Here is a 26,842-nt window from a genome sequence, read left to right on the forward strand (position 1 = left end):
AAATAAACAATATCATATATATTGAATTTATATCTGAATTATGGAGGTATGGGGTTTTGTAAACTCATTAAGGTCTCGATCGAATGGAAAAGGAAGTTGCCATATTTGAGTTTCACCCTTGTTAGAAAATATCAGTGGTGCATACTGCATATCCGTGTTGTCGAGCGAGAATCGTACTTCCAACCTGATAGGAGTTGTGGAAGTCCTTGACTTGAGTGGGAATCGAACCTCCATCGAGATTGCACTACGGTGTTCACTGTTCAGTATGCCATTCTTAACCACTCCGCCATATCTCAAGAGTAACGGATCGATTGTGAAATCGTGTAAACAGGAGAGGAGTTTTGTTAGTGAGGATCCAACTTTACAAGAATTTGTATTTTCACATTTTTGCCTAATTGCCATTTCTTGATCATAATATGTAGCCCAAAGATACAGAGTTTTCCCTTTCAAAATGCTTGAATTTCGTTTCAATATTCCTAAGCTTCAGTCAAATCAAAGTGTACACTCCAAAAACTTTTCGCCTGAATCCCTTTACAGTCCTCATTTTTGAATATATGCATTATTAACAAAAATATTAATTTCAGTCGTTTGTGTTTCTTTGTGAGTCCCAAAAAGTCATAATTGTCACAGACAAAGATAAATAAATTCGCTAACAAGGTGTAAAAACGTGTTAGCAACGTTACTTTTATACTATTCGGTTAACCGACCACATTATATCCGGATAACAAATACTAAAACTGTGTCTGTTAAACGGCTAACCACTATCCGGATATTCAAGCCTAATGTAATATTTCAGAGAAAATGCTGCTCACTTGAATAGCCAAGTTAATTAACAATTGAAGAATTGATAAATTTCAGTGTTAATGGAGATAGGCTTTAAAGCGAAATGTGCTGTTAAAACACTATAGGTAAAGGTGGGACACCTCAGATAGACCTCTAGATGAAATTCTAGCCTGCACTAGGCTATACAACATATAATTAATATGGTGTACAAATTTTCATGAAATAAATTATTGAAATCTTTCTGTAGTCGTGAACGAAATTTTTTTGAAATGGTAAGCTAACCTAAATTTTAAACCAAACCTTCTATCCAAATCCAATTTCATGAACTTGGTTACAAACAAAGCGATCTATGATTACATACAAACCGTTTATTTTGACAGAAGAAAATTGTGCCAAAAAGGTCTAAAAGTGATCAAAACAAGATTATATTTGTCCAAATTGTTGCCCAAGATGGTGCTCACACGGCCCTGTACATTTCAGTGACCAACTTTAATTAATTTTATGTTGAATCAAATTTCAGCATGTATGGGTTGTCAGATATAAAACTGATCAACTTTTAAGCACTCTACAGCTGAAAATAAGACTTTGTTATAAAATGAAAGTTGCAGCAGCAACTTACTGTTGAGCTTGTCCTCTCCACTGACGATGACGGCGGAGCAGCATGACTAATCGCCACGGATTCTTTTTCTGAAGTCGAGGTTTTCCCTTCTTCCTTTGCTTTTATAGATGACAGTAACAAGAAGACATTTTTCCCAAAATTCTTGCCAGCACTCTGTAACACGGTGAGTCTTGTTCGCCAGTTTCGTTCCCGCGATATGATCTCAGAAGTCATATTGAAAGTGTTGTCACTGTCGTCGACAGCGTCGTCTGTCTCCGAATAATCAACACCATCAGCCTTTGCAGATTCTAAACACACCCATAAACTGTCAGTTTCTTATGGGAGCAGATTAATTTCTTAATAAAAATTTGTAGATAAACTGGAAGTATGTGATTTTATAAATGTTTGTTAAAAATGCACACATAACAACCTTTGCTGCCTATTAGAGGAGAGTAGTAGGCTAGCTACTTTTTTGGTAGAGGGACTACATTTTTGTTGGAATAGCGGTGTTACTTTTTTTTCAATGTAGCGGTAGTGGTAGTGGGCTACATTTCTTTGAGTTGCACTCCTGCTTCTTTCCAATTTAAAAGTGAAAAAAAAAATTAATCGTATTTGGAGATTTTTTATGGAATCAATACATCAAAAAAACAAGCCACATTATTACTGAAAAAGTGACACCAACACCAGTCACAACTATGAGGATGACTTATTAGGTGTGTTGGTGCCATCGCGTGAAACGTCCGCGTGGAAAGAAGTCAATTGTAAAGACCTTTTTTCAAGCAGAGGCAAGTCCTTGAGCAGTGCCAATTTAAAATGTCCCTTCATTCAATACAATGGTGATATTTCAAAAATAAAATTTGATAACAGACAGACATTGATGCGAAAATCTTTAAATTTGAAGACCACAAAAGCCCCAGCTCCGCAATATTCAGCGTGTTAGAACTACTAGGTATGATGGTTTGTGTAGGAAAAAATTTTGGGTCTAGTTTCAGTATTACCAATTTTACGGACTATTGAAATAAAGTAACAGACAGACAGATAGAATTGGGAAAAAAACACTAGTCAGCCTTCACATGCACTTTCTATCTAAATTCAGCTCCTAAACCCAATAGATCAATGTTTTTTTTAATTTGAGATCTACCCTCATCTTAAAAGTAGTATTTTTTGCTAATTCCTGATGCAGTGTTTGCGCAACAATTAGTTTAAAACCTTGATATAAAGTAACGGACAGACATTAAAAAAAGTAACGGACAGACACTATCTCATTTCTGAAGTTTTTTGCTACACTGAACCAAGGTGATGGAAAAAATGTTTATTTCCGAATAGGAAAAATTATGGTTTGCAATTTCGGAAAATTTTGGTTGAAAAAAGTTTGTTTTTTTTTACAAAAAAATTGTTTTAATATTCATAGGCTACCATTACAATTATATACATAAATTACATACATTTCCGAATTTGTTGTCATGCATTTCCTAATAGTGGTGCTAGCTAGGTCCCTGCTTTTTCCAGCCCTGCTGAAGTGTTTTTCTACCCTTGTTCTTTCATTCCTTACTACATTTTTATATTCTTATCAATATTTGCATCATCATAGCGGTCACTTTTCACTAGTGGAAGATAAAAGCCATTTATTTATTGGATATATATTCTTGAATATCTTTAATTCATGGAAATTTACGACTTTTTCAAGTTAGTTCTCACAATTTGAGTCATAGTATCACCAAATGTGATGAAGTTCTGGTATGTAAAAGGAAACATTTCTCTCTCCTCCAGGAATAAGGTGTGGAGTGGCTATAGCCTGCACAACATCACTTATGGGTAAATCATGGAAGTCCTCATCCTTTGGCCATCCCCATGTTGAATTGTTGATCTTGGACTTGGCTTTGGAATAACATTTGACAGTTACTCTCTCTTCACTTGCAATCAAAACTTGTCAATGACATTTGCAGCGAGTAACCAACAATTGTTAGAACAAACATCTTTGATATTTTCCTGACTCAAAACATGGTCTTCATTAACGAATCACAATTATAATGGGAATTTTTTTTATAAAAAACGTACAAATAATTTTTTTTTCAATCTATAAAGGGGGGGGCCTAATGTGCTAGGGCTAGTTGCCACCTTCCCTTTCTGACTACATACCCAGTCATCTTTGACAGTTTTGGTGTTTAAAGCCTTATTTACAATCTACACAAATTCATCAAAAATATGGTAACGGATAGATACAATATCAATTAACTTCCATAAATCTAGTGATTTAAATTGGAGGAAAGATAATTGTATAGGGTTGATATGTGCTGCCAAATGTGAGATAGTCAATATATGTTAGAAGTTAAAAAAACATATAGTTGTTTGTAAAAAAAACTATTTTGAGTTTTTTTGGTAACGGACAGACATGTGTGGCTTACCAAACTTGCATACCTATTTTTTAAACTATGTATCAAACACAGAGCTAATTTTTTTTATAATGTTTCATATATATGACTTCTCTAGATACATTGAAATTAGAAGAATAGAATAAAACAAAAGTCATTTACACCCTGTACCATTCTAAGTGAAATTTTAATGAAAATTTGCTTGTAAGCAGGTGGAGATTTCAGAAATTGAGAAAAAGTTTGTCTGTAATGATAAAAACAAAGTAAGATTAAATATTTGCTGTAGAGACATAACCCTAACATTTGAACCTACTCAAACTTAACTGCGTTACAATTTTATTTTTTCTTACTCTGTCACACAATTTTGAAATATGCCCCAATGCTCCCATGACTTCCAGTGCTGAGGTAAAGAGACTTTTATCCGTTGGTAAAGACGTGCTGAAGCTGAAGCGGGCAGGACTCATCAACTCGCATTTTCAAATGCTCATGTTTTTGAAAGATGTGTACTTTGTGTAGTAAGCTAACAATAAACTTCTATAACAACGTTGAAATGGCAGTTTGAACGAATGATATCACTCATCCTCAAAGGTCATTTTGATGTCACAAAGTGCTCCCTGTGTCAGTTTAAGATAAAAGTAGCGGGAAAAGTAGCGCCCGCTACTTCAGGCTGAGTAGAGGTGGCATGCTACTTTTATCGATAGGTCTATGACTATTCTGAGACGCGATTTGGATATATCCCAATTTAGAGACAGCCTTTTTCTGAGATATCTAAAATCCCTCAGTGGCATCTGTGTATTCAAAGAAATTAGCTTATAATATAGGTTAATCAAATGAAGTCTCAGCAAGAAAAAAAAGCAAAAAAACAATTGTCTAATGGCAACGTTTCATGATAAACAATAGCCTAGGGCTAGGCCCTAGGCCTAGAGGTTAATCAAAAAAGTATCAGCGAAAAAAAAGCAGTTAAAATCTGTGACGCAGGACACATGGTAATATTACGGTCTGCTACTATTCGGAAAAACCGATTGGGAGAGGCCGATTCGGAGAAATCCCAATTCGGAGACTTCTAAAATCTCACAGCGGCATATGTTTATTGAAAGGAATTAGCTTATAACAGAGTTTAATCAAACAAAGCTTGAGCAAAAAAGTAGAACAGTTGTCAAATGGCGTTTCACGATTAACAATTAGTGGTTAATCAAACGAAGTCTCAGCGAAAATGTCTCAACTAAAGTTACTTGGTATCGCTATAGTCTATACTCGTAAGATATCAACCCATTTACATCTACCTCAAAAACGTCTACCCAAATGACCTGGCTAAAAATTCTCTAAATAAACAGAAGCCGTCGCTTGATTTAAGAAATCACCGAATGGGGTATCTTTGAAAAAGGCTGTCTCCGAATTGGGATTTCTCCGAAACGAGCCATTTCGTTAATTTTATGTGAGCAAATATTTTAATTTAATAGTTAAAAACAATTTTAATTCGCTTTTTATTTTTTGCTAAATTTCAATTCAATTTATTTTTCTTTGTCAGAATGCAGAAGAAACGATATTGTTATTGTGGAAATAATATGCAGTAACAGTAAAAACAAAAGGAAAAGGTGGCAAAATCATAATGTTTTAAGTGCAGACAGTTAGGTGCTTGCCAAATAGGTGCGCACACTGCAATGTCAGAATATTCAGGTGCGGTGCCAGGTTATTTAGGTGCTACTTCCAGTTACGTCTATTTCATTGGATGCATACTGCAGACGGGTCTGCTACTATTCGGCTAGTCCGATTCGGCTAGTCCAATTCGGCCAGTCCGATTCGGCTATTGCCCTATTCGGTTAAGTTTTGATATGTATTTTGTATTTTATTCCACAATATCGTTTCTTTTGCATTCCGACAAAGAAAAATAAATTGAAATGAAATTTCGAGCAAAATGTTTGAACTATTAAATTGAAATGTTTGCTCACATAAAATCGACATGTATACTATGTCACCGTCTGTATGCAAACTTAGAATATATTAGAATCCTCAACTATTACAAAATTCCAAATCCAACGACGCCTTCTGTTTATTTAGAGAACGTTGTATTTTATTCCACAATATCGTTTCTTTTATAGTTGAAATTATCGAAGCTTTAAATAAGTGGGGTTAAGACAGGGGCGGGCAACTTCTCCAGTCGGCGGGCCTGATATGGGAAAATGAAGTACTTGGTGGGCCGGACTCATGAATTGCTACATTAAACGCGTATTTATCTACCTAGACAAGGAAAGAATCCTATTTAATGTAATGTGAACTTTAAGTTTAAAGCATAAAGACCAAAAACGGTCTTTAATGAATTTATTAACAATTAACGTAATGTAGCCTATACTTCAATAGCTGCTGAAGTCAATGAGACATCTGTGGTCGATCAAAGTTGTCACCTTCATTGCAAAGCAAACATACGGTAGCCTACTGCTTTCTTGCCGACTTGTGTGAAAAAGCGCTTGAGCATATTTGTTAAATTCGCGACACTCCTTTTCAACTTTACGTTTCTTGGCAAAATCCATAGGAAAATATTTATTGTAAATTCAAAATCTAATTCTAACTGAAAACAAAGTAACTAAAAACACAAAGAACTAAAGATTAACCAACAATCACTATTATTTGTATACGTTCTCCGTTTAATTATTACACTAATTCGCCAAACTTCACTGGTCTATTTTTCCGGCTTGACACTGAAGGAGATTCTTACAAGAGACAAAGCAAAAGGACGGAAGGGCACGTTTATGACAGAACATAACATGCTTGTCACTTGACTAAAAACCGAAAACAAATAATCAAAAACCTAAAAAATAACCAACAGTCACTATTATTTGACGTATATAGTAAGCAAGTCGTGGAGGATTGCGGCAGAGTGTGGCCGCGGGCCACATTGTGTAAAGACCGGAAACTGTCTGCGGGCCGCTCAAAATCCCGCCGCGGGCCGGATCCGGCCCGCGGGCCGTATGTTGCCGTCCCTAGGTTAAGACCTAACCACTGTGATCTTAAAACTAAAAAGTGAATTAAATTTATTTTTGAACTATTAATGTTTGCTCAGATAAAATTGACATGTATCCTGCGTCGCCGTCTGAATGCAAACTTAGAATATACAGTAGAATTCGCCTATATATAACTGCTTCGCTTATAACGTCAATTCGCCTATTACGTCACATTTTGCTCGGTCCCGGCAGAATTCCTATCTTTTACATACATTGTAGTTCGGCTACAACAACATCGCCTATAATGTCAATTCGCATGTAACAGCACCCTTTATTGGTCCCCAGACGTCTTTTGTTCATTTATAACGTCACTTTAAGCCATCACCTTCACCACGAACGGTCAGTCTTTTAGTCCAGTTAGCGCTGCTGCTTGCAAAATGTCTTCCCTTTATTTCGCTACGTCGTTCTCAGCAGGGACTTTAATAACTGAATTAACTTTTTTTCCACGTGAAAAACTATCACGTGTAAAAAGCAGCTCTACAGCTGACCTTTAAACAACTCAAAGCAACAGTTGTACAATGTACGTGCAGTACTGTATAAACTAATTAACTTTTTTTTCCCGCGTGAAAAACTATCACGTGTAAAAAGCAGCTCCACAGCTGTGTCAAATCCGTGTCAAAACCGAAACAGCTCAAGATCAATGCCTTTTTTGCTAATAAACAATGAACTTTTCTACTACTGTATGTAACGAGCTGTATTGCGCAAATTTCCTGTAGGCTACCTTTCGCTGTAGGTTATTTTTTTTAAACAATTTCTTTGTTTACTGTATTTTCTGCGTGCCTTTTGTCAGTTTGGTGGTACACAGTAACCCTGATTTGATTAAAGAAAGAGGTGTATAATCCAAAGACAGTTGTGGAATAGTTTGCGGTAGTTCGTCTATAACGTCAATTCGGCTATAACGTCAGTTTTTGCAAATCCCCTAGAGGTGCCGTTATAGGCGAATTCTACTGTATTAGAATCCTCAACTATTACAAAATTCTAAATCCAACAACGCCTTCTGTTTGTTTAGAGAATTTTGTATTTTATTCTACAATATCAATTCTTTTATAGTTGAAATTATCGAAGCTTTAGATGAGTGGGGTTTAGACCTAACCACTGAGATATTAAATCATATTTATGACACCGGAAACATCCCTAGTGATATGGTACGTTCCATATTCATAACTTTACCAAAGAAAACCAGAGCAATAGAATGCTCACTCCACAGAACAATTAGCCTTGTGAATCATCTAAAGATCTTACTCCGAATCATGATGATATTGAGACCAAAACTAAAATTCCAGGTCATGTAACGCCGAAACCCAGGTTTATTTTAAACTGCCACTTAGGTTTTAACTTCATTTTTTATGTCAAACGCTATTTGGCAACTGTCTTTTTTGCGTTGACACGTTTTCGTTAAGACTTTATCTCATTAGCCTCTATTGTTAATCATGAAAAATGTTGTTTTGATGTAAAACACTTATTTCGAACAAACCCAGACAACAAAATTTGTCATTTTTACATTGATTCAACGTCTGCAGACATTGAATCAATGTAAAAATGACGGATTTTGCCGTCTGGGAAGGCACTCAAAGGTAAACACTGGATAAAATGCAAGAAGGCAGAAGAAACAATATTGTGGAATAAAATACAAAATTCTCTAAATACAGAAGAATCGGACATACATCTCTCTGTTATCATTTTTAATGTAAAAATTCAAACTGTGCAGTAGAAATTTCCGATTTTAGTTTTGGTTTGCATACAGACGGTGACGTAGGATACATGTCGATTTTATGTGAGCAAACATTTCAATTTAATAGTTCAAACATTTTGCTTGAAATTTCATTTCAATTTATTTTTATTTGTCGGAATGCAAAAGAAACGATATTGTGGAATAAAATACAAAATACAATTCAAAACTGTAGCCGAATAGGGAACTAGCCTAATCGGACTGGCCGAATCGGACTGGCCGAATTGGACTAGCCGAATTGGACTAGCCGAATCGGACAAGCCGAATCGAACCAGCCGAAATGGGCCATTCCGACTGAAGACAGTGGCCTGTATGCAGAATTTTATCAAGCGGGAACCCTTTGAAATGCTTTTCGAAACAAAACAAATTTAAAAAAGGCCATTTTCTAATTACAACCAGCAAGTTACAATGTATAAGATTAAGGGTCACCAAATGGCAGACCGCCACGCTGTTATGTGCGGCCCACGGAAAGTATCAGCGTACAAGTATAACTAAAAATACTTTTCTTGAGGAGTTAAAGAGCATGAAGGCAAAAAATATTTTCCGGGAAGCATATTTTCGCTTTGCATACGATTCCACCGACAGACCAATTAGATTGTAGTTCTAGGTGGGGGTCGTTTAAAGTTATTCCAATGCGATGTCCAACCACACTGTCCCAGTGGTTGATTAAAACGTCTGTTTTCGATTTTCGACATTGTCTATGGGCATAAGGTTGCTTATTTTAAGTTTGTAAATGTCATGTAAACAGTAAACACTATTGTGCGTTTCACCGTTATTGTGTTTCATGAGCAGTGTTCTGTTTATGCAAGTTTTTGTTGGCAAAATAGGTCGGTGTGCCAACTCAATTTATAATAAATTGGCAAAACATTATAGCCTATATAAATTTAAAGGCTTTTTCTGGTTGTAATGCGAAAATATTTAGCTTTGTACTGCAAAATGTTGTTAATCAACAATTCTTGCCATGCTGATAAGCACCGCAAGTGACAGTTGTCTAATAATAATCAAAGAAAGACGGTTTTAGAGACTCTTACAAAAAGGATGAAAAACCAATTCATTGGTTTTTTAGAGGGAATACTGTTCATGAATTACGATAGAAACGTTTTTTAGGTGATTTCCGCAAGCGTTTGTTTCATGGTGCCTGGTTTGTTTCTTCCTGTTATTGGAGCCTATTTTTCACTGACATGTTTGCAGGTCACTATTTGTTGCCTGTATTGCGATGTGTCAAACATTTCCAGTGTTGTACGCGTCAATGAAATAAATTGACGGCATCAGCGCGAATTGCCTAAAAACTTCACGGCGTAAAGTACTGCGTAAGCTCTTAAAGAAATTGACGGCGTTAACGTAAGTGCTAATTTCTAGAGCTATTTTAGCCAGTGTCTCACAAAACGGAAGTATTTCAACCAAGTTTAGGCTTGCAATAACTATGTATACATAAAGAGCAGGTGTAATGTTTTGAGACTGTATTGTAAGTGGCTGCTTAGCCTATTAGTTATTTTCTTGTAGAAACACAAGCATTTTAAAACGTTTGTCTGACAATCTGCTGCGTTTGGGACGCATAATGTCCTTTCCAAGTGAAAACATGCATTCCACAGTCACGCTGGATGGTATTGGACTATTGGTGTGTTGTATTTCGATTACTCGAATAGGGTTCTAAGCGTGCTGTGATGGTTTAGCACAGGGGTTCCCAACCTTTTTTAAACCGTGGCCCCTTTTGAAAATTTTGAAAAATCATTGGCCCCTTTATTTTTTTCAACCTATTGAAAAAATTAAGAAACGTCATTTTAATTAAAAAAACTTGTTTACACAGTAACCGATACTAGCATTTTTATTAAATTTTAATTGATTTCTTTTGTTATATAGTGCTGGAGTGGACTTAGAGATGATAAATTAAAAAAATTATTATTGTTCAAATTTGTCCATGGCCTCCTTGAAGAAGGCTCATGGCCCACTGGGAGGCCATGGCCGTCAGGTTGGGAACACCTGGTTTAGCTTACATAAATATTTTAGCGAGGTCCACTGCACCAACATTGCTTTTTTCAGGGGCATAGAGCTCTTGAAATAAAGTATCTTCAACCTCCGCGATGTCCTTCATCGTTTTTTCGCTTCAACTCTCTCTGATCCCTCGTTCTCTATACTGGTCAGTGGTCACGATATGAGTGATCCCCATTTGACGAAATTCTTCCGCTTGTATTCCAGGTAGCCATTCCAACCAAAGTGAAAACCAGTAATTCGGATGTCACGCTAAGCCGGAATACATTGTGAAATTCTCATTGTGAAACGAAATTTTCCATGAAAACAAAAAATGACGCATAGTGCGTGACGCTTAAAATCGGCAAAATAATTGACGGCGCTATCACTTCCGTCAACTAAAAAATAAACTGACGGCGCTAGCCTCAGTGTCAACAAAAAGTTGACACCGTAAAATGACGCCGTCAAATTGACGGCGTCAACGTACAACACTGAACATTTCCATGTTTACTGAAACTGTTAATTGCAAGATATCTTTTGTGAAGCGAAGATACCAATCTTGCTTGGCGATGAATATTCTGATGAAACCGCTCACCTCGCTATAAGTGCGCAAAACAAGTGTTAGAAGTCAAAAGTGTTGTTAAAGGAGTAGTGTTGTTCGGCCTGGCAGTAGTGTTGTTCGACTAATTTTGTTGCTACGGTATTAAGATAAATAGTAACAACATGTAAAGCTGGATACGAAATGCGTTCTTTTCTAGCGTAAGAGTCAACCTTCCTAAAATTGTATTAGTGCGGCCCGTCACAGCTCTCCTTAGTGCTAAAGTGACCCGCATGCAAAAAAGGTTGGTGACCCCTGTATAAGATTAATATACCATACTCAGCTTGCATTGATGATATTTTGTTAGTTTGCAACAGCTAGGTTACTCATTTGGATAGCACCGACCACAGAGCGCACCTATTTGGCAGGCACCTAACTGTCTGCACCTGAAAGATGTGGACCCCTACTCTACTTAAATTCTGTTTTTTTTTGTAATTGTATGTTACAATAAAATTTGCAACACTTCCCAATTGCTTGCAACCCCAATAATACAACCACTCAATATCTTAAGTATATGCTTCATTGTAAGAACTACTGCAAATTAATTTATGCAAGTAGGCTAATTTTTAAACATAAAATTTATACCTGTTCCAGGATCATCTATTTCTTGAATTGTTTGTCTTTTTCTAGCCATGTACTTTGCTTTCATTGCTGCAATTTTTTCAACTGAAATGGCTTGAGAAATTGACTTGATCTGATCCGTTGCTACTAATTTATCTTCAAACTTGGCTTCCAGTCGTTCAACCAACCGCTGCTGCAATATAAATGAATTCACTTCAGTAGCCTATTCATTTTTCTAGAGCTATTCTTCTGAAATCAAATTGTCCTTTTATCTACAAAGATAAGTGAAACAAACAAGAGATAAGAGAATTATCTTGAGTATTCTAAAACCCTGCATCGCCGAAAAAAAACTCAAAATTTCTGAATTGTTTTTTTTTTTAAAAGGGTGGTACAACTAACACAGAATTTGTAGTGGTAAAATTTGTTGCAAATATGCAACATTGTATTATAGAGGGTCAATTGAAAGTATTTTTTGTTTTATTTTTTTCACAAATATTCAATATACTCTTCTTAAGTCATGTAATTTATAAAACATTTTATTGCATGCATGCAACATAGGGCGCTAGAGCCGCTACAGGGTTAAATATAAACAACACTCTGTTGTGTGTATTCATTAGAACATTTTAACTTTAAACAAAAAATTAAAACTTATGTCACATTACCCTGTTTCGTTGCATTTTCTGAGTATCTTCGAGTCTTGATCGTTTGCTTGCAGGTTCTGTTGAGTATGAATCGTCAGCGGCCCCTGAGCCTTGGCCGACAGGCAGCCGCTTAACCTTACTTGGACGCTGTAATGTGATGTCCAGGGGAGCACTTTTATCAATGCTGTTAGAAGTTGCTGAAAAGTATAGATGGCATTTAGTGAATAAGAACAATGAGAACATGTATGCGACATTAATAAAACACTAAGGTTCAAGAAAAGATAACATAATTTATTCATAAGTAAGATACTCACCAATTTCCCCATTCAAATATGCTAACAAATCTTTTCTATCGGGACGCCGAACAACAGGAATGTCTTCAGCAGCTGCATGTCTAACATACAGTGGATGAGATAATTTCACATTCTTGATTAAAAAGTAGATCGACTCCAATGTATAATATTCCTTTGCACTTCCATCTTTGCCAGACCTACAAAATTAATGATACAAAATCACCAAATGGGCTGTTTTGGAGAACCTGATTCGAAGATATCCCAATAAGGAGACTTTTTGGAAATTTTGGACAAATGACCGAATAGAATAGTCTCAGCAAAAAGTAAACCAGTTGTCAAACAGTGCTTCATAATTAATGCGCTGGGAATTTTAAATACAATTGTTTAGCTTTTGATAGAAGTTCTCTAAAATTTCACAGCGGCATCTGTTTTTTTAAAAGGAGTTAGCTTATAATAGAGATTATAATTAACGTGTCAATTAAAATACAAGTAGATTTTCAAGTTTGTACCACCAACCAACTCTTCAATTAAAATACAACTCTTCAATTATGTTAAATACAATCTTTATTACATCAGTACACAAACTCTGACTGCCAGTGTAGCGGTTCAGGTTTCCAAATATTTCATTAATTTTTTTTTGAAAAAATAATTAAATTTTTAACCTATAAAAAGTCAGTGACACTTTTGAGCATTGATTAATCTTATCTGGCAAATTATGCATTAGCTTCAGAGCAACAACATAATTATATAAACTTGGTTTCCAAAGTTGCGCTTTTGTACCATTTGCGGATGCATCTAGAAGCCCTTGTTACTGCTGGTCTGGCATTAATTTTTGGACTGCAACTCCACGATAGCAGTCCAGAAGTTACTGCCATTATTGTAAGTGGGCATGCTGTTTTGAAATTCATTTGAAAAAAATGTAGAACTATACTACAGAGTAAACTGCTAAACTATGGCTGATAAAGTCATTGGCAATGCAGAGAAAACAAGATTTTGCAGACATGTTTTTCAAGAAAGTGGCTAATGGCTATATGTACACTGTACAGTCAGGGCTGCAATTTTTGCCTTTTTCGGTGACGAGGTCACTCGACACGCGCCATCACTATTCGACAAACGCCGTGTCTTTCAGATAAAAAACAAAAAAAGGAAAATAAAAAGGAAAAAAAAAAACTGAGAGAGGACTGAACGTCGTCAGGTCGACGAACAATCGGGGGGGCATGACGTGATGCAATCATAAAAGTGCTGACTTATGTAAACTTTCTTGTGCCAGGTACTTCAAAGCAAGGTCTAAAAGCAACGCTTCACACAAGAAACTCCCAAGGCGTCAGCGCTGCCATTTTGAACACTGTGGGAAAATGCTTTGATTGAAGTTCCAACGCCGGGCATCAAACATTTCGCAACAAACGTTTCGTGCTATTCGACAGAACGGTTTTTTTTTATAGATGAAATATTGAAATAACCTAGGCTATGTTGAGTTGTCAACGTCTATGCCAGTTTGTATTTCGTTGTTTGAGCCAAAATAACAATATTGCTCTGGTAAAATGACTGTTGGATACTTGCTGTGAAAGTTTTTCACATGTAGAAAACAGCCTGGTTTCCGACCAGATGTTCAGAAATACAGATGAAAAAAGCTGCTATTTTTATCAAAAGGAGAACATTTTGAACACTGCGGGAAAATGCTTTGATCGAAGTTCTAACGCCTGCCATTAAACATTTCGCAACACACGTTTCGTGCTATTCGACACAACGGGTTTCTTTATAGATAAAATAACCGAAGTAGGCTACTTTTAGTTGTCAACGTGTTTGCAAGTTTGTATTTATGTCTGACCACAGGCGCCAGGTTTTGAAAATCGCCGGGGGGGGGCAAACTTTCTAGCCGACTGATTGTTTACATTCAAAATGCTGATGTTTGTTTGTCAGCATTGATGTTTTTTTGCGTCTATATGCCATTGTATATCGCCAAGCTTTATAATGTAGGCTCAGGCCTCGAAATTCATGGTGAACATCGGACTTGTCCGCCGTCACAGCATGTGATTTCCGGCTGTCCACGGGAAGTACCATGTAGATCGATCATATTTGTCTGCCGAGAAATAACACAGGAACTAGCGATACAAATCGTCATTGCATAGCATGAACAATTGTTCAGATAATATAATTTCCAGCGCATTCTAGCGCGCATCTAGAAAATGTGAATACAGGCAAAATCGGTTAATAGTATAGATACTGCTTAAACCAGAGGTGACGAACCTGCGGCCGCGGGCCGCATGCGGCCCGTCAAAGAATTTTGTGCGGCCCGCAAAACAACTGACAATTGCTCCTCATGCATTAAAGACAAAATACATCTCAAAGCTGTTTTATGCCTTCACTGGTGCACCTTTCCTTTGCTACTGGTCGAGGCTGACAGATGAAAATCTTAGTGTGCAGTTGAGAGTTGCCATGTAACGTTTGTTCGACCTAATATTGAACGCTTAGTCAAGCAAAATACTTTCTAAAAATCCCACTAAGCAAAAAAATTCAGTGCTTCAATGTGATTTTTTAATATTTTATGCTTCAATGCTGCATTAGATAGCTTCAGCTGTATGATTCGCATGGGCTTTTGTTTGTTGTTTGAAAAAGAAATTTCATTAACTGATTTATTGTTTCGGAGCAATTTGGTCGAAACATTTCGTCAACTTGAGCAAAAACGATAGAGCCAAAAAAAGAAGAAATCATACTCATATGAAAGCAAACGCTTAAACTGGAAAATTAAACTTAGAAAATTAAACTGTCTTCAGTGCAAGTGCTGTTGCTCTATCCTTTTTGCTCAAGTTCATAAGTTTTTCTTTTTACTGTTGTATGTTTCGATTCTGCGTAAGATAATTTCAACTGTGTGGGTTTTATTACTTTCATTTGCCGTTTGTTACTTATCATGGCAGTGTCGATATTATGGCAGTGAGCACTGCGGCACCAAACAGGTGCACAGTACTCTGCTAAAACCATAAACAGCGTCCTGCGCACAGTGACCGGATGCCTGCGTCCCACACCATTGGACAATCTCCCCATTCTCGCTGGCATCCAACCCGCTGAGCTTCGTCGCAAAAAAGCCCTCGGTTGACGGGCACTGGAGCCTAACCACCTTCTCCACCACAAAATCTCTGCTCTCCCAAACGAGCACCCCCGTTGACTGAAATCAAGACACCCATTCGTGCCAGCCACTCAACTTCTTATCAACGAAGCTGATGTACAAGACATCTCTGCGGCTGCTTGGGCGGACCATAAAAGGTGTTCTGAATGGAAGTCAACGCCACCAGACTCTATTTTTTCATCCCCGACGCCGAAACACACCCCATCGGTCTAGCACTACCAAGACAGGCATGAGTGCGCCTCAACCGTCTTCGTACGGGCGTCAGGCTTTTCCGCTCAACCATGCACCAATGGGGAATGGCCTCTTCCTCCTCCTGTGAATGTGGTGCCGAGGAACAGACCGCAGACCACATCATCAATGACTGCTCCATCTTCAAGCCACCTAACGGAGTGGAAGGTCTGCGTATCATGGATGATGAAACCAAAGACTGGCTGCTCTCTAGTAGCCTTACAGTGTAGTCCGGGAACATCGTGAATCCGGGGTGGTGAAAGGATAGACCCTCGGCCCCAGACGCTCACACAACGAGGACGATTTTTCATAAATAATATCTTGAGTCGCTTCTAAAACATTTCATAGTTGGTTACAATTAAAACGTTGTGCTGCCCGATATCTCATGTGTAATTGACAAAGTGGCTCGCGAACGCAAAAAGGTTCGTCACCCCTGGCTTAAACGTATCAATCGTTTATTTGAATCAAAACCTGAAATCCCAAACCAAATTCAATCTAATGTTAAGTAAAAACATCGGTTAAGCGTACACCGCTTAAAAGAATAAGTCGGATAAAAGCATCAGGATTTGCTTCTAGTTTGCCTACTTCATTCGTTTAATCGTACCCGTTAGCGAAAAGAGAATGTCACTTTTTTGCATCGCATAATTGTCTGCAATGTTCAAAGGCGAAATGAAGCAGAGGCATGCGATCAAAACAAAGGCAAGTGTTTGTAATCCCAGGCCATAATCTTATGTGCTAGACATCGCACTACAAAGAACCAATTTTCGCACAGCTGGGCTTCATTAAAACAGAAGAGCACACAAAAGGAATAATCACACTTCCCAATAAAGAAGTTTAAATGCTTTTGATGTCATCTGTCGGCGACTGGTCTTCCAAGGAAAGTACATGGACAAATTATTTCGGCTTGAGAGAGAAGTGTTGGAAAGCATGTCTAAAAGTTTAAACCAGAAAACTTTGGAGAATTTTTTTTAAATTGCTGAAACAAAGTAGCCTACTGTTGTGAAATGCAGTGCGTAATTTCATTTGTGCAGTTGAAGAACATTGCAAATTAATTATTTTACCAGACAGCGCAAAAGACTTGACAAAAAAACTTTTGCGATTCCAAAACAAACAATGAGTGTGAGCCGTGTTTTTCTACCATACCACAATTTTCGTAGGCCACGTTCCATACTCAAAACTACACAGCTGGTACAGAGCTAAAAATAGCCCGCTTGAATCAAAAACTTCAACGTCGAAGTTCACGTTGTGACGTCACATAGATCGGTGATATGAAAGATTGCCGATTTGCAGTCCGATTGCTGCAGTTTGCAGAAAAATGCTTTGATCGTACATGCTCTTCCAGTCAGCAAAGCTGATCTTTTTTACATTGTTTCAACGTCTGCAGACAATAAATCAATGTAAAAAGGACCAGTTTTGCTAGCTGGGACCGTAGTGGTATGTAACACAGAACTAGGAAACTCTTTAAAGTTCAACCAGAATTGTAAACAGTTGTAGGAAGTATCAGTTGTAATGTGCGTTGCAGCCTAGTCAGCACAGACATCTTCTCAACAATTACGCCCATTCACAGTAAACCTTTTTTTAGTAAATTGTTTAAACGAATCAATCGTATAATCGTATCAAAACGTCTGGCAAATAGGTGATTTGATTAACCGATTTCGTCTGTACTGTATCCCTTAGCTTCCATTCAAGAAGGAAAACTTTCGATTTTTACATTGCTTCAACGATTGATGACATTGAATCAGCGTAACAAAGGTGAATTCTTCGCTAAGAATCGATAGGAGTACAGGTACTTCTACACCAAGGGTCACCAAACTTTTTTCTCTGAGGGCCGGATTGCTGCGAGATTACAGCTGCGGGCTGGATGCAAATTGCGAAAAGCTATACAACTATTTAGAATCTCCATTGACTTAAATTGTCCAAATCCTTCTGCTTATGATGCCTAGTCTGGCAGGTATGATTTGCCTAAACAGAGATATCGCACTGATCAAACATTGGTGTTTTGAACGTTTGTGATGTCATAAGAAACAATATGGAAAAATCATTATTTAGCACTTAGCAGGACAAGCAAGTTGCGTGTAGCTCAACAGCAACATCAGTCCTTAACAGTTGTAGTGCAGCTGTTATTTCCGCAGCACGTAGCGGGCCGGATGAAATCAGTTCGCGGGCCGTAGTTTGGTGACCCCTGTTCTACACTAATCACGCGCAATTTAGTTCATGTTTTACGTCACAATGTCTAGCTTTGATCTCCGAGTAATAATGATATGGCAAGGTTGGCTACTAAATTAGATTATATACGAGTAGGCTATTACAGCAAGATGCAACAAAATTTGTTAAGTTTTGGTATTACAGTAAGAAAGAAAAGACCAAAGGAAAGTTCACTTTTGCTCATATGACACGCAAAAATAAACTTAAAGAAAAAAGCCTGTGAAACTTTGAACAGCAGAAAATAGTAGCGTTAGTGTAGAAATTTTCCGCTGCTGTCCAGAGCATTGTGACGCAATAAGCCACACGACCTTGTTCGGTGGAAGTTAATCAGTTATGTAACGTATTGACCTGATTGACCTGCTACACGGCGCTTTGACTAGTCAAGCGCAAGTCGTTGGTCTGATGAAAGCCTTTCAAAGTGACTTTACTGAGTTTTTAAAAAGCCTTCTAAAACCGTAGTTATAGTTCTGAAATGGCGAAGAATTATTATCAAAATAAAGTGATTAAGCATGACGATCGACGGCTAAAACTGGTGTGTCAGCCGTGAGACTTAATTTGTCCGCCGAGATACCTGCTCAGACCGGACACGTTTGTCCGCCGTCAACAAAAACGAATTTCGAGGCCTGTAGGCTACTTCGAATTATATGCTGGTCACTTTGAACTTTAGCTCTTAATACGCGTAGATACTAAACTGAGCAAACAGCAAACCGCACCTTGTTATTGAAACTCCCAAGAAAAAATAAAGCAGAAGAATCAAGAAAAACGTTTTTCAATCATTGTTACTATGCTTCAACGGCACCATGCTGGCATTTATCAGCTACCGTACTTCTGTTTCTTTTGTTATCTTAGGAGCAGCGATCTTGTTGCAACAAGTAGATCTTTTAATTGACATCGATCCGCAATGAAGGTCAAACTAACGCAAATCTGAAGCTAGAAACATTTGATTTAGGATTTTTTAAAATAATTTGCGGGGGGCAGCCACCCCGAGCTAAATTCACGGGGGGCACCGCCTGTTACGGCCAATCTCTGTACAAATCAAACATCATATAAAACCGTTCAAGTCTACTGAATATTACGTCATGGAAGTTGCTAGAAAATGTGCCAAAATTGCACCATCGTTCATAGACTTGTGTCAAACTTGTTAGGACTTGTTTGGGCCTGTTTAAACAGGAAATATTACATTAGCTTTAAACACCTGTTGAAATGACTTCATAATTGTCTTTCATTTATTGCGTCACAGTTACTTTCTACGTGAATTTGAGATATTGATATCTATTCTGGTCATTCGTAAAATGATTGTTTGAAAGTTGGCCGCACATTTAACTGTTGGCTTAGTGCTTGCTAGCTGGACAAAGGTTCCGTCTTTTATCCAAGTAATCTGTTGTGTAGTGACAGTTTAAGTGGTGTAGGCGTTGCACCCCCTCGTTTTCGGTAGCCTCGGGCTAATTTTACAGGAATACACTGTTTGAAAAGAAGTTCAAGTGTGTGTTTCTTCGGTCATTATATACAGACGAACGGATTAGGGAACTTTATGTTAAAATTTTCCCAAGAAGAGATAATGGTTTACCGCTGTGACCATAAAAAATAAAAGACGAGTTCTTGTTAGCTGGTAGGCCAAGAAGCACTAGAAGCATAAAAAAAAATAAAAGACGATTCTCTGTCTAGTGTTTGGCACAGAAGCACTTAGAAGCAAAAAAATAAAAGACGAAGTTTGTAGTTGGTAGGCTAAGAAGCACTTAGAAGCAAAGAAATAATAAAAGAAGATCTTATTGGTTGGTAGTCTAAAGAAGCAAAGAAAATTAAAGACATTTCTTCTCGGTAGGCAACTGAAGAACTTTAAGCTAAACAGTAAAGACATTTCTTCTCAGTTTGGTACAGAAGAAAAATAACTTTGACATTTATCGGCAAGAAAGAAGATTAAAGGCAATCCATCTGTGCTTGAAGATTCAAGTCGAAGAATCCAAGCAAGTTTTGTGGACTTTAGGACTTCATACTCGTACAGCTACGGTATCGTGCATTTAAATTCTTTTTTGTATTTTTACGGTCTTTGCAGTTAAGTTTTTTATAACTTAATTTTGTGTGTTTGTGTAACTTAATTTTTTTAATTGTTAAATTTAGCCCTAACATTTAATATGTCTACACTCGGTGGTGACAGGGACTCGACCGCCGTCGACTCGACTGAGTTTAAGCCTGATGATGTTCTTTGCGGTCGGGCAGGCCATTCTGGGGAGGGACCCATTAACGATGAGGCTAAGTCAGTTCGAGAGGCCCGGCATCTTAGACGGGATATTTTGACTCAAATTGGGAAACTTTCTGTGGCCCTAGGTTCTTTGAGTGATAAGCAGGAACTGTTAATTTTTCGATCTAAGTTATCTACTTTAGAAGAGGAATTACGGCATTTCCATGCTCTTTTGACTAAAATCTTTAACTCTGCAATCTTGGCAGAACTTCGTGATAGGGTAGATCCCGAATTTAACTCGTTAAAAAATAACTTCGAACAAAAAGAAAGTGAGTTCTCAGATAGGTTGGATGCTGACATACATCCTGAGGATAGCGCCTCAAATGTAAGCACTAGGATGTCTGAGAGCTCGTCACGGATAGTAGCACAAATTAACCTACAGTTAAGACGAGAGGAGCTCCAGATCCAAGCTGAGGCCGAAGCAAGAGCTGCTGAGGCCATCGCGAGAGCTGAGGCCATACGAGCTGAGGCCGCCGCGAGAGCTGAGGCCATACGAGCTGAGGCCATCGCGAGAGCTGAGGCCGAAGCGAGAGCTGCTGAGGCCGCCGCGAAAGCTGAAGCTAGAGCTGCTGAGTTCGCACTCAAAGACGCTCAGTTGAGGGCCGAACAACGTAAAGAGGTAGTTTTAGCTGAATATCGTTCTGAGTTGGGCTCCCGGCGTAGCTCTAGGAAGGGCTCTTCTAGGCATTCCAGAAGTGAACATCAATCGCAGTTTAATTTACCTAACCTTTTCCAGAAGCCTGTTCAATCTGTAAGTGGACCTGTACAATCCACATGTTTTCCAGCTGTTTCAGGAGGTCTCGGGGCCGCGGCTAAGGGTCTTCCGAAGGCTGTAGAGCCAAGGTCTGCAAATTACAACCGAACTCCTCCCCCAGAGCGTACAGGTCACGGGGCCGCCATTAGCAGTAATGCTTTGCCCCCTTCAAAGTTTTCTGCGCCGCTAGTTGCTGATCGCCCAGCTACACGTAATTTGGGTGGTTGTGAGAGGCGTATCGCGTCTCCTGATTTAAACGTGTGTGAGGATCGTGATCGGGCTGTGCATGTGACTGAGCCCACTCAGCCCCTTAAGGGATATAGCTTGTCTTCTCCCGCTAAATCGAGTTCTCAACAGCAGGATTGCTTTTTTGAATACCAAAATAGTAGGACGTTCTTCGATAAGGCGGCCTTGATTGGTTACGATGGTAATAATATGCCATTTGTCTTCTTTAAAAATCGTGTTATGGCCTTGATGGCAGCTTCGCCCTTTAAGGGAACTCGTTTGACTTTGTTGCAAGCAGCTTGTGTTAGAACAGCTGCACAAACGATTGCTAATTTGGTTTCCGACACTCCTGGCTTGTCAGAGGAAGACAGGATAGAAATGTCGTTAGCTCGCTTGTCCCAACGTTTTGGAGTTCGTGGAGGTCTTTTCGCAGAACCAGAAATTAGAAAGTATCGCTATGGTAGCAAATTGACTTCGATCTCTTCCAGTGATTTGAAAGAGTTTAAAGATGAATTGTCGCAGTGTTTGCTTTACGCGAAAGCTTATGGTCAGCGTGATAAATTAGAAGGACGTTTTGTTTTGGATTTGGCTAAGCGACTCCCGTTTGACGCTAAGCAGCGTTATCTTGACTTTTTAGGTGATCAGTATGGTAGCACTGAGGAACCTACCTTTCAGAGTTTGTTTGAATTTGTAGTACGAGAGGAAACGCGCAAGTCGACTGATTTTAGCATTATGCTAATGGGCGATTCTGGTGAGTCGCAGCAATTTAAAAAGTTTGGCAAAGGAAAATTGCCTTCATGTCCGGTTAGGCAGACGTCGGTAAAACCCCATGATAATGTGATTTCAGGGAGTTCGCAGTACTCGACTGCTGTTGGCGCACCGCGCGGCGGTGTGGCCAGACGTAGTGACATACCGGCATGTTTTTGTTGTTCGTCACGTGGTCAAGTTGAATATCATTTTTTGTCTAATTGTAAAGAATTTTTGCGCTTGACACCTAAAGATCGGAGAGATGTCATTGTGAAAGCTGGCAAATGCTTGAATTGTTTGCGCCAGCATATGGTTAGAGACTGTAATCATGCAAATAACTGTCGTAAGTGTGGACCTACCAACGATAGGAAACACTATTTTCTTCTGCATGATTTTTATGTGACGTCACGTGATTCTCTAGATTTGGTCGGTAAAGATGAGGCTGGTGCCAGAGTTCCTGTGCGTAATGTTAAGATTGGAAATGTTAAAGCAGCCTTTAACCGCATTACTGCTGCTCGTGTTTTGAATCCAATGACTGGCAAATCGAAGTTGGTGTATTGTCAGCATGATCCTGGTTCGCAGTTGACCTTTGTTTCGAGTGACTTGGTGTGCGAACTTGGTCTTAAACCGTATGATAAAGCGTCGTTTAAAATGGATACTCTGGCTGGTCAGAAACCTACTTGTGCTGAACTTGTTAAACTCAACATTCAGTCGTTAGAGACGAATGAACTGTTTTGTGATATAACTTCGGTGGTTAACCCAGCTTGGGCTGACGATGTTAAGACTTTACCACATAAACAAGATTTAAGTGGTTTCCGTCATTTTCATGACGTGAATATGTTTCATTTGAATGATTGTAGTACTGTAGATGTACTGATTGGCAATGACAACGCTTATTTGATGTGTGCAAAAGAAGAACGTGTTGGTGAAAATCGCAGTGAACCGCATGCTTTACTCACTCCTCTCGGTTGGTTGGCTTGTGGTGGTAAGTCACCCTTAGTTGAAAGCGTTGCTAAAGTGTGCAGAGTGCAGACGTCTTCAGAGTCGGATGTCATCTCTGGCTTTCAGCGTAAAATTGAGTCTCGCGATATGGAAATAGCAGACCTGAATAAAGTCATTCAGGATTTGACTTTGCAAAATGAAACCTGTGAATTGTCTCGCAATGATATTTTGGCTAGAGAACTTGTCGAACCGAATATTGAGTTGAAAGATGGTCGATTTGAGATACCTGTTCCGTTGAAGGAAGTTATTGATTTACCTAACAATTTTGTGTTGGCGTCAGATAGAGCTGCTGATTTAAAGAAGAAGGCTTTAAAACAATCTGAATTCCGAGGAACTTGTGTAAATGATGTAATGTCTTCTTGTCCTGAATTGTCTGACTTGTTAAACCCTCTGGCAGATGTCTTGGCTAGATTTCGGCTTGAAAGATTTGGTTTCATGGCTGATGTGACCAAATACTTTTTTCACATTTTGGACTCTTCAATTCGTAAGCCCAATTTTATTGAACTGCTTACGTACACAGGCAGTGCCGTTCGGATCGTGAACGAACGCCCTTTGGTACCTTTGAGTGACGACCCTAGGGATTTTACTGTCATCACCCCTGCCTCACTTTTGACCCCATACTTAGACCCATACTGTGCTGTTGGGCAACCACATGATCGTGACCAATTAAGAAGGGATTATCGGTTCAATTTGTCACTTTCTCAGCAGTTTTGGAATAAATGGATCGATTTTTACTTGCCAGGTCTTCAGGGCCGGAAAAAATGGCTAAAAATGGCCGAGAATTTGGAGCCTGGTCAACTTGTAGTGGTAGGTTCTCTCCAAGACATTGGTAAACGTGGGAAGTATCAACTTGGGAGGGTGCATGAGGTAGTTCCACAAATTAGGAAAGGGAAGCCTGTGGTTCGTAGAGCCAAAGTTGCCGTCTGCAACTATGATGAGAGTACGGGGAAAGTGAAAGTAGACTACGTGTTGAGGGATATTTCGTGCCTCGCCCCCGTAAAGAACACCTAAGTGTTAGGGTTTGAGCCTGGTTTTGTCTGCGGTGGCCGATACTTGTCTGAGCCCAGAACAGTCGGTTATTATCGCAACCATTGTATATAGCGTCATTTAGCGTGTACCTGTGGTACCAATTTCATGTATCGTCGTGTTTATTCTTATTGCTGTTCATTCTTTGCATGCCCTTTGTATTTGCGTATTAACTTAAACGTGAGTGATTCAAAAAATTTGTGTATCGTGTGTTTTATTCATTGGCTCACGATTGTCCTTCAATTCTTTTTTAGTTATGCCATGTTAGACTGTCATAACTAGGGGCCGCTATGTTACGGCCAATCTCTGTACAAATCAAACATCATATAAAACCGTTCAAGTCTACTGAATATTACGTCATGGAAGTTGCTAGAAAATGTGCCAAAATTGCACCATCGTTCATAGACTTGTGTCAAACTTGTTAGGACTTGTTTGGGCCTGTTTAAACAGGAAATATTACATTAGCTTTAAACACCTGTTGAAATGACTTCATAATTGTCTTTCATTTATTGCGTCACAGTTACTTTCTACGTGAATTTGAGATATTGATATCTATTCTGGTCATTCGTAAAATGATTGTTTGAAAGTTGGCCGCACATTTAACTGTTGGCTTAGTGCTTGCTAGCTGGACAAAGGTTCCGTCTTTTATCCAAGTAATCTGTTGTGTAGTGACAGTTTAAGTGGTGTAGGCGTTGCACCCCCTCGTTTTCGGTAGCCTCGGGCTAATTTTACAGGAATACACTGTTTGAAAAGAAGTTCAAGTGTGTGTTTCTTCGGTCATTATATACAGACGAACGGATTAGGGAACTTTATGTTAAAATTTTCCCAAGAAGAGATTATGGTTTACCGCTGTGACCACCGCCCCCTGGAGTCGGCGCCTATGTGTCTGACTTATGCACTTGTTGTTCCAAGATTGCAGAAATGTTTTGCAATGTGAATAAAGAATAGTAGACAGATAAACACGGTTGCAACTCGACTTCCTTCCAATAAAAGAGTTTCTGTGATTACGTAATGGGCGATTTTGCACTTGCATTCACAAAAGCACACAACCCAGCTAGGAAAACCCGTCGTTTTTACATTGAAGTGAAGCTATTTTTCCAGGGTTTTTTAAGGTTCATGATATGGCTCATAGTGTAATTGCTTTTAGAGCTCAGAACTTTTTTTTTTAAATGTGACTTTTCGTTTTCACCTTTTCAAATTCATTTTGCAAGCTGTCTGGAAGAGATTTTGGAACAACCTCAAAGGGATTCCAAATCAGGCGATAATCGAGGTCGTCCAATTCAAGAAAATATGTCCCTAACTGATTATGCAATGAAACCAAGTGATTAGGCCTATGCACTCTCACAAATACCAGAATTTCTTCTGCAATAATGGAGAACATTTAATCATGCTGTCAAAGATTTTGTGTTGACAGCATAAGCGCCTAACTATTTTTTTGGCCGTGGGGGCGAAAGCGTGTTTCATCAGCAGCAACGTAAATTCAGCGAAATGCCACGCAGATAGATGACGTAATTACAGTATGTCGTCACACTAGGATTGCTTTTATTGCCACACTCAGAGTTATCGCTACGTTCGACCTACCTTTAATTATTATAAACAAAACTCGACCAAAACACATGCTATGCGACATGCGTCTGCGTTGGCTAGCGGTTGATGGACTGCGACTCTTTAAGCTAAGCACAACATAAAGTTTAGCAACGAACTAGATTGATTAGCATGAAACAAAAGACGAAAAGGTTTACTAAAAGGTATACTGTAAATGGAATGAAAATAGTAACTTGATCATATGCTTGAAAATATACCTGTTGAAAGCAAAATCATTCATGTTTACGTCAACTCAACAGCACGTCACCTTGAATAAATTTAAAAGTTGCTGACATCCGTAAACAGCCCTTGAAAAATAGTTACGGAGAGACGTTTGATTAAGTTTTCGACTTAACATTGCTCCCTTTTTACTACAATATCGCAACTTATCGCTGACCAGCTTTTAAGTTTCAATTCGCTGTAATACGCCCGTTTTCGTGTTGCAGATGAAACAAAAGATGCGCATATTCCCCGGGCAGTGGCTATTTGACCGGCGCCGGTCTTTGAATCTGAAACACTATTTGACCGTCATTACGTCATTATACAGTCACTTTTTTTTCTTTTTCTCATTCAAAGCAAAAGACGAGAAGCGCGTATATAAGTTCTAAATCCGACTATTTTATTCAACTCGTTACGTGGCGCGTGCGACACGTCGCCGGCTCCTATTCTAGAGCGACTCAGTTCGATGCTACCCGGAAGCGTTCTTTTTTTTTTAACTAAATTTTGACCCGAATTGTATTTTTGTAGTCAATTTTTAATTTGAGTTGCATTACATTTACATACCATTACCATATTTTAAAAGAAGCATTGTATATAACTAACTTGTTGAGAGCAAAAATGTAATGCTTTGTTCGGCAAACAGGGTCACATCAATCAATCAATCGCTTTAATTTTCATCATTAACGCGTCAGGGACGAAAAAGATACTAACTACAAAAATCGATATAGACCTACCAGCACGTTAATGAACGGGAAAAGGTGGCAAAACCTTGAAAGGTTTAAAACGTGCCTGAATGAAAAATTATGTAGTAGGCTATAGTCAGCACGGCCACAAACGGAAAATTACCCAGAGAAATTCTCAAATTCCAGCAAATTAAAAAAACTCTAATTTTATTACTCACATTTGAAAAGACATAAAAAATTGGGCTGTAGACAACTCAAATTAAA

At 38.6% G+C, this 26,842-nt stretch overlaps 1 protein-coding gene across 2 annotated transcripts in view; it reads right to left on the reverse strand.

The window, feature by feature from the left end:
- Positions 1-26,842, reverse strand: part of LOC145768192 (parafibromin-like) — a 40,084-nt gene that overhangs the window by 11,368 nt on the left and 1,874 nt on the right. The window contains exons 2-5 of one of the 2 annotated variants that reach the window (XM_082579671.1): positions 12,564-12,739; positions 12,271-12,446; positions 11,633-11,798; positions 1,403-1,689 (exon numbers count right to left, since the gene is read on the reverse strand). In XM_082579671.1, coding sequence (XP_082435797.1) covers positions 1,403-1,689; positions 11,633-11,798; positions 12,271-12,446; positions 12,564-12,739 — 805 coding nt within the window. Of the gene's footprint in view, positions 1-1,402; positions 1,690-11,632; positions 11,802-12,270; positions 12,447-12,563; positions 12,740-26,842 lie in introns of both variants that reach the window. The other variant, XM_082579670.1, reaches the window with a different exon arrangement.

Source organism: Aplidium turbinatum, chromosome 4 (genome assembly GCF_918807975.1).
Source record: "Aplidium turbinatum chromosome 4, kaAplTurb1.1, whole genome shotgun sequence".
Classification (NCBI taxonomy): domain Eukaryota; kingdom Metazoa; phylum Chordata; class Ascidiacea; order Aplousobranchia; family Polyclinidae; genus Aplidium; species Aplidium turbinatum.